General features: G+C 60.3%; 1 protein-coding gene across 1 annotated transcript; it reads left to right on the top strand.

The window, feature by feature from the left end:
- Positions 1 to 244: 244 nt before the first annotated feature.
- Positions 245 to 7605, top strand: HAP1 (huntingtin associated protein 1; the record flags this gene model as incomplete). Its single annotated transcript, XM_079725607.1, is given in 15 exon segments — positions 245 to 716; positions 1755 to 1834; positions 2225 to 2341; positions 2461 to 2612; positions 2962 to 3058; positions 3137 to 3203; positions 3577 to 3690; positions 4519 to 4649; positions 5031 to 5105; positions 5351 to 5572; positions 5694 to 5771; positions 5773 to 5803; positions 5806 to 5839; positions 6072 to 6110; positions 7167 to 7605. Coding segments are annotated over 15 exon segments (2148 nt in total).
- Positions 7606 to 8520: the final 915 nt, after the last annotated feature.

Raw genomic sequence — 8520 nt, 5'->3', positions numbered from 1 at the left:
AAGGACAGCACTCGGAGCCCAAGTCCGCGGAACCAGCTGGAACTCCGCTCGCCTCTTCTCCTCACTCTTCTCTTACTTTTGAGTTCTGCTCCGCCCCATTAGCTCGCCTTCTGCGCGCCCGCCAGTGCCGGGCACCACCAGTTGCTCCTCGGCCGCCCCCTCCCGCGCGTGGTACGGCCCGGCGGGCGCGCTTCCAGGCACAGGTTATAAAGGCCCTGCTGCGGCGGCCGACTGCGGACTCAAGATGCGCCCGAAAGAGTTGGGGCAGGGTTCAGCCGGCGACTGGCCTGGACCCGGCGATCCGGCAGCAGTCACCCCAGCTCCTCCGCCCGCAGCCAATCCCGCTCCAGAGCCCTCCGCCGAGCTTGAACCCGCCCCTGTGCAGGTACCCGCGGCAGGACAGGCAGCAGGATCCGGATCCGCAACCGTCTCGGGACCCTCAGCGGGAGCTCGCCCGGCCTCCAGGGCTGGATCGGAGGCAGGAGTCCAGCGCGCGTCCGCATTCTCGGCAGTCCAGGGGAATGCCCAGTCCGTGCCCGACAACTCGGACGCGCCGTGGACTCGCTTCATATTCCAAGGTCCATTTGGCCCCCGGGCCGCTGGCTTGGGTACTGGAAAGGCAGCGGGCATCTGGAAGACGCCAGCTGCCTACGTCGGCCGGCGGCCTGGGGTGTCGGGCCCCGAGCGCGCCGCCTTTATTCGGGAGCTGGAGGAAGGTAAACTGGGTCCCCGGACCCCCGGAGCAGGTGGGACTAGGGCAGCAGCAGGCAGGAGGGGGCCCCGTCGGATCCGGGCGCCCGGTCCCCTCTGGCACTCAGTCCCACCCCTCCGCCCACCCTTGCGAAGTCATGGTCTGCGGCGCCTCTCCGGTCCCCTTTTCCCCACCTCCTTCTCCCCTTCTCTCGTTCCCTATTTCCGTCGGTGGGTAGGATCCCCGGGGCTCGCGCTCCCCTGCCCCCCTCTTCACGCCTGTTGCTGCAGCTGATCTGCGCATTCTCAGTGCCCCCCTCCCTAGGCTACCGCAGTGCCAGGAGAGGGGCGGGGGGGCTGCGGGAGGGCGTTGCCCGGTGCGCTCTGAGCCTGCGCTGGCCCGCAGCGCCAGCGACGGGGAGGTGGGTGGGCAGAGGGGAGGTTTTGCCAACCTCCTGGCTGCTGGAGTCAAGATCGGGCTTCCCCCCCTACCCCCAAACAATCTTGGGGGCGGGCGGAGCCTCAGACAGATGCTGCCTCTCCTCTTCCCTCCTACCTGCTCCTGGGTCGCTGGGGCTCTCCTGATTGGGTCTAGAGGCTCAGGTGGCCCCTACCCCAGTGCTGGAGAAGTCTCCTCCTCCTCTCCTCACGCAACAGGTGCAGGGTGGGTGACTGCGTCTGTTTTTATGACCCGTGAGGCTCCAGTGAGCTGGCCAAGGCTGCCCTCTGGGTAAGGGGTGATGAGTCGGTCGGCGCTGTACTTCCGCTAGCTGCCTCCATTCTCCTAGGTTCCAGGAGCTGTAGGACTGGGATCTCCTTACCCCTCCCAGGCCCCTCCAGAAAAAACAAACAATCAATCAAACAAACAAACAAGAGTCCAGTTGGCCCTGGGAGCAGGGAAGGGAGTGCCGATTACTGGGGGTATGGAGAGGATATTGGGGGCAGAAAGGGAACTCAGTCTTCTCCCTTGTTGCTGACCCTTGCTGTTGAGGGCAGGAAACAGTAGGGTGGCAGGTAGCATGTGCCCCCTTTTTCCTGATGCGGCTTCCCGCTTTCTCTTGCAGCGCTGTGTCCTGACCTACACCCACCAGTCAAGAAGATCACCCAAGAAGATGTCAAAGTGATGTTAAGTTTGCTAGAGGAGGTGTGTGCTGCCTTCCCTACCCGGGACAGCCCCAGCTTTAGCCAAGCTCCCGTTTTAATTATGTCTGTAGGGGTAGGAGTGTTCCTGCCTGGCTACCTCTCTGGGGGCCAAGCTGGAGGTCCCTCTTATGGAAGACAGGTAGATGTGGGATGTCCAGGCTGCAAGAGCTCTTAGCACCATCCGGTCTGATCTCTTTTTCCATAGGGGGAAACTGAGTCAAGTCCCACAGTGGGTTCATGGCAGGCTCTTGTCTAGTACCTTGGAGAACTAGGGGATGGAGAGGGTCTCCAGTAGTGGCCTAGCTTTCCTCTGGACGCTAGCTCCTCCCATCTGTCTGGGAGATCCCAGAAACCAGGAACATATTCCCCATGGATGGGGGTCCCTCTGCAGAGAGAGCAGGACCTGAACACGGCAGCTCGCATTGGCCAGTCCCTGGTGAAACAGAACAGTGTTCTGACGGAGGAGAACAGCAAGCTGGAAGCCACGCTGGGCTCGGCCACGGAGGAGGTACCTGGGTGGGGAGGGCAGCGGGAGGCGTATGTCAGGCCGGCCTCCATCCCACTGTGCTGGGATCTGTGCCTGCCCCTGCCCATACCCCGACCCAGGGCTTCTCTTCCTCCTGCCAGATTTTACATCTCAGACACCAGGTGAGCCTGCGGGATGACCTCCTTCAGCTTTACTCAGACTCTGATGATGATGATGAGGAGGACGAGGAGGATGAAGAAGAGGAGGAGGAAGAAGAGCAGGGGCATGATCATCCCTGCAAAGCCTCAGATCCGTGAGTGTCCTGCCTTTTTTTTTTTTTAATTTTTCGCTGCGCCACGCAGCTTGTGAGATCTCAGTTCCCCAACCAGGGATGGAACCTGGGCCACGGCAGTGAAAGTGCCAAATCCTAACCACTGGACCACCAGGGAATTCCCCGCAAGTGTCCTGCCTTTGCACCTGGGCGGCCCCTTCTCCGAGCCTCAGTTTCCTTGTTCGCAAACAGGGACACCGTGTACCTGCCACTGGGGTTGCTGGAGCTAACTGAGACCAGCCGCAGTCACCGCAGTGGGGGAGCCCTGGGTGGGCTGGGAACTGCGTCCCCCGAGCCCCTGCACCCTGACTCCCATCACTCCCTCCCCTAGGACTCCTCTGACAGAGTCACACGACTGCCCGCAGCTGGAGGCCCTGCAGGAGCAGCTGCGGCTGCTGGAGGAGGAGAATGAGCAGCTGCGAGAGGAGGTGAGGACGGGGGAAGAGGGCGTGCCCGTGGGCAGGGGGTGTTGACGCCCCTGCCCCTTCCTCTCTCCCGCTCTCCAGGTCTCTCAACTCGATGACCTTGAGGAGGAGGAACAGATGTTCATCCTGGATCGTGTGGAGCAGTTTTGTACGTGATCTTGTAACTGGGGGTAGGGGGCTGTCCAGAGGAGCAGAGACAAGAACCCGGGATTTGGAGTCTGGAGACCTGAGTTCATGTCACAGCTCTGACACCTCCTAGCTGTGTTAGCTTGGACAAGTTCCTTAACCTCTCTGAAACTTCATCTTGAGAATGGGGGTTAATAATCTTGGCCCTGCTGACCTCGCTAGGGGTTACAGCTGAGGAAGTGCTTTGTGCAAACTGTAAAGAGCTGTACGGATGCTCTGGGGCTCCGCTAAGCCTGTCTCCTTTTGTTATTTGAGAAGGGGGAGGGAGGGGGCTGGGAGCGAGGAATGGAGGGAGCCATGAACTGCCGGAGACCAGGCCCCCCCTCCCTCCTCAGGCACTGCATTATTAGGCAGAGGCTGTGCCTGGCACTGTGTGGTCATGAAGCTGAGTGCAGCACAGCATTTGTCCCTGAGGAGCTCAGGCCTGGCTGGGGAGATGCATACTCAAGGTGTCAACAGATGTTCAGCTCACCCCAAATCTGGCCTTCCTTCCCCCTGGGTTCCCTGAATGCCCCCCCCTGGTCCCAGGCTCCCAGAGTAGGAGCCAGTCCCCACATTCTGTTGCTTCTACGTCCTAGGAAAGGCTCACGTCTCTTTCCTTTTCCCACCCCAGCTGCCTCTAAGCCCAGGCCAACTCTTAACTGGTCTCTCTGCCTCCACTCCTACCCTTCCAGGCCCTTCTGCACGCAGCGCAAAGGAGTTTTCTAAAGCCAAATCTATGTCACTCCCCAGCCTAAAACACCCAAATAACTCCTCATTGGCCAAAGGATAAACCCCACCCTCCCTACCCCAGCCCTAGTGATCTGGGCCCTGCCCACTGCCCCAGCCACTCCCTCCTGGTGTCCTCTGGGCCTCTCCACACCCTGCCTGGGCCTTGTCTTCCCTTCTGCTGGGCGAGCCCCATTTCCCCGGGGAGGCCCTAGCATCTCAGACCTTGCCAGGCTGGCCTGGGTGCGGCAGCTACGACCCCCGATGCACCCTTTACACTTGCTGCATCCTAGTCCATAATATGCACTATTGTGATTTCTTTTTCCCTCAGTCTCCACACTAGTCTTGAGCTCAATGTGGGCTGGGGCCAGGTCTTGCTGACTGCTTGTCCAACACCCTGCTCTGTGTCAGTCAATAAATGTTTATTGAAAAGAAGATCCGAGTGAGGGATGCTAAGCCCTGTGGAACCTCGGGTACTTGGCGCGAGCTGAGGGGTGCAGGTGGACGGAGGCATCTGGGAGACTGAGGGCCCGGGGAACCAGGGCTGACCTCTCCCCACTCCTCCCCAGCAGAGGCCAGCCAGCAGATGGCCGAGCTGTCGGAGGTGCTGGCACTCAGGATGGAGAGCTATGAACAGCAGCAGAGGGAGGTTGCCCAGCTGCGGGCCCAGGTCATGAAGCTGCAGCAGTGCTGCCAGTCGGTGCGTCGGGGTGTGTGCGGGGCTCCTTGCTCCCGTCATGGCCCCATGGGACCCACAGCTCCTTCTCCCTGCCCCCACCCCATGGAGCTCAGAGGCCCAAGGCCCCTCTCTGTGTCAGAGTCAGTGTTGGAGGAGACATCAGAGGGCGCCTCATCCTGTCCCCTCGTCCCAAGTTGGGGACCGAGCCCAAATAGAGACACAGGGTGTTCCAGGAAACAGGCCGTGTGACTCCCCACGTTCTTTGGCATTATTCCACGTGACTTCTTTTTCTAAAGAGCTGCCAAAGACTCACCGATGAGCCTGGGAAGACTTGCCAGAAGCAGGGTGTGCACGGGAGTAGGGAGGTCTGGGGTGAAGTTCACTGGTCTTGGGTCCTTCCAGTACGGGGTCGAGGCTGAGAAGTTGCAGCAGCATCTGGCTTCGGAGAAGGAAATCCAGATGCAGCTCCAGGATGAGGCGAGGCTCCCCTGGGCTCCTGGCCCAGCGTGGGGGACCTGGGACCCTTGGGCAGCTGCCTGACTCTCCTGAGAGGACGAGCTCCTTGCAGCAGGGACTGGGTCTGCCCTTTCCACACCCTCAGGCTCTGGCACAGGGCCTGGCAGGTGGCAGTTCATTTGGGGTCTGAGTGGAGTGGAGTCCAGGGATCACCCTGCACATCATTATGGGGGTCTAGAGTCTGGGCCTCTTGCCTCTTTGCCCAGGCTTCCCCGCCCCCTGGGGAGAGAGTGGGCAAGGCGTCTGGGCTGGGTGTGCCTGGGTCCCAGCAGAGCCTGTGGGCGGGTTCCCAGCTGCAGGACCTACGGGAGAAGTACTCCGAGTGTGGGAGCATGCTGACTGAGGCCCAGGAGGAGGTGAAGACCCTCCGCCAGCAAGCCCCGGCGTCCACTGGCTCTGTCGCCCACTACACGTACACTGTACCTCTGGTGAGGCCCCCTGGCTGCCTGCCTTTTACCTCTGTGCGGTCTGGGTCTATCCGCAGTCCTTTCCTGTGCCTGGAGGTACGGGTGGGGGGATCTTCTGGTGATGCCCCCCTCTCCACCATAGGAGGCGCTTCCTGATTTCCAGGAGACCCTGGCTGAGGAGCTCAGAACGTCTATAAGGAGGATTATCTCAGACCCTGTGTTTTTTTATGGAAAGGTGCACTCTGGGCCCCAGACTTTGCCTGCCCTGCACTCACTCTTGCCTACCTGGTAGGCAGCAGCCTTTCTGGTAGTGGGAGGGGGTTCACCCCCCACCCCGCTCTGACCTCCCCCCGCCCCTCCCCCCCGTGGTGCCCCTCATCCTGCCTCATTGGTCCTCGGCCCCTTCCACTCAACACCTTTCCTCTGTGCACACGTTCTGGGTGCATCATTTCTCCCTGGGATTTTTCTGCATGATGGGGTCCCAGGGATTTCACAGTGAAGACCCTTTTCTATGTTGAAGGAAATATGAAGTGACTCCAGAGGAGACCTCAGATCTGGGGTACGCCGACCAGGGGCTCCCCCTTCACCTGCCCTCACCTATTTTTTAAAATATTTATTTTTGACTGCATTGGGTCTTTGTTGCTGTGCAGGCTTTCTCTCGTTGCGGCGAGTGGGGGCCACTCTTTGTTGCGGTGCACGGGCTTCTCATTGCAGTGGCTTCTCTTGTTGAGCATGGGCTCTAGGAACGCAGGCTTCAGTAGTTGTGGCTTGCGGGCTCTAGAGTGCAGGCTCAGTAGTTGTGGCACATGGGCTTAGTTGCTCTGCGGCATGTGGGATCTTAGTTCCCCGACCAGGGCTTGAACACGTGCCCCGTGCATTGGCAAGCAGATTCTTAACCACTGCGCCACCAGGGAAGTCCCCACCTGCCCTCACATTTCAGCAGCCAGACAACCCCCTGCAGCTGGTTCTGTGGCCCTACAACCCTGGAGAAGCCCTGCTCTCGGGCCGGCTGGGCTAAGAGTTGTTCTGGGAAGGAGCTGCCCCCTTTGCCTTCAAATTTTGCCCCATGGGTGGCCGTCTGATTTGAGGCTTCTCCAAGTGGGGGCTGAAGCCTTCCCTTCACCTGACCAGGGGCTGAGAGGCGAATGGGCACTGGCCTAGGAGCTGGAAACAACTGGGACTGAGTCCCAGCTTGATCCCTTTACTGGCTGTGTGTCCTTGGGCAAGTCACTTGACCTGTCTGGGCCTTACTAAAATGGATTTGTTCCTGTGGCAACTCGATGTGGGATGGGTTGTGAACGTTAAATAATGAAGGAGGGGGGCAGAGGGGATGTTATTCCTGCTGGTCTGTTCCGTGCAGCAGGGTGGGGTTACTGGGGGAAGGCGGGGCCTAGGCAGTATTGGTGACCATTCTTCTGGGTGTTTGAAGCCTTGAGGCTGGTACCCAGCTGCCCTCTCCCCTGGCTGGGAGAGAACTGGGGAGTAACCATCAGGTCTGTGTGCAGACCGGGGCGGAGAGCAGGAGCCCCAGTGGCTGGAGATGCCCTGGGGGAGTGAAGAGGGGCGGCTCTGGCTCTGGGGGGTTAGGGAAAGACTTTCCTGTCTCCCTGCCCAGACATGAGCTGCACTGCCGTGAAGAGCGGGAGCGGGAGCAGGGGCTCGAGGCAGAGGAGGGGCCGATGTGGGCTGAGGATTTCGTGCCTGCGGAGGAGTTGGTGCCTGCGGAGGAGCTGGGGGCCACAGAAGAGGCGCTGCCGGCTGACGAGGGGGTGACGGAAGAGGCAGAGCTGGTGTCTGAGGAGGCGGAGGCCTGGGAAGGGGTGGAGCCGGAGCTGCGTGAGGCAACGCGGATGAGTGGGGTCACGTCAGCCCTGGAGGCCAGCGGCTTGGGCCCCTCCCACCTGGACATGAAGTATGTCCTCCAGCAACTGGCCAACTGGCAGGACGCCCATTACAGGCAGCAGCTGAGGCAGAAGATGCTCCAGAAAGGTGAGTGCTCCCGTGGGGGCCTCCCTCCGGCCAGCCGGACAAGCTGCGGGTCGTCAAGCCGATGAAAGGTGAGGGTAGGTGAGCCCCCCAAACGCTCACTTACCCCAGCCCGGCCCCACCCAGCGTGCTGATTTGCATGGACTTTGCATATCATTTACATAGGCACCTCAGGTCCCCCCTCAGTGGGAACTGTGGCCCCAAGGCTTATTTACATGGAGTTTACATAGGATTCCAGATCTTCACCCTTTTTGCTCCTGGGGCTGGGCTGGGGGTCAGGGAGCAGATTGTAGCCCCTCACTGTGTCTCAGCTTCCTGTCTCTGCCCGCCCCCTTCCCGTGTCCCCCACCCCCACCTCCCCCATCCCCAAGGCTCCCCAACCCTGCAGCAGGGGCAGCAGCCAAAGCAAACATGGGGGGCGGGATCGTGGAGCAGCAGCTGGGGGTGCCAACCCAGGACTTTCGGAGGCTGGAGGAGGAAAGGGCCAATCACCCTCCCAGGGCCTGGGAGGAAGAGGGGCCTTCTGGGGCCACCCAGGCCATTGGGACGAAAGCCTCTGCCAGCAAGGGCCACAGTCGGACCAGTCCCCTGGGTGAGTCTGAAGGTGGGCTAGGGGCTCCTACAGGGTGATGGGGGGTGGTTAAGGTCTCCTCTCCCCAGCTGGAAGCCCCAAAGATTGGGGAGTAACACCTGCTGAGTACAGGCCTTGTGCTAGGCCGTGAGAGCCCTGCCTTGAGGAGTTTATGGAGATATCAAAGATGATTTAGTGATGCGAATTATCTTCCTTAATCCTCACACCCCTGTAGGTATGTATTATCCCCATTTGGAGAGGAAACGGAGGTTCAGAGAGCAAAATAATTTGTTCAAGGCCACTGAACCCGTTTTCTTCACTGCTATGCCATAACAACTTCCCTGACCCATCCCTCCCCTCTAACCCTGTCCTGGTGCCTTCTTGGCCTTCTGGGTGAACTGTGAAGTTTATA

This window comes from Hyperoodon ampullatus (assembly GCF_949752795.1).
Source record: "Hyperoodon ampullatus genome assembly, chromosome: 19".
Taxonomy (NCBI): Eukaryota; Metazoa; Chordata; class Mammalia; order Artiodactyla; family Ziphiidae; genus Hyperoodon; species Hyperoodon ampullatus.
This window is presented reverse-complemented; position numbering and strand designations above follow the sequence as displayed.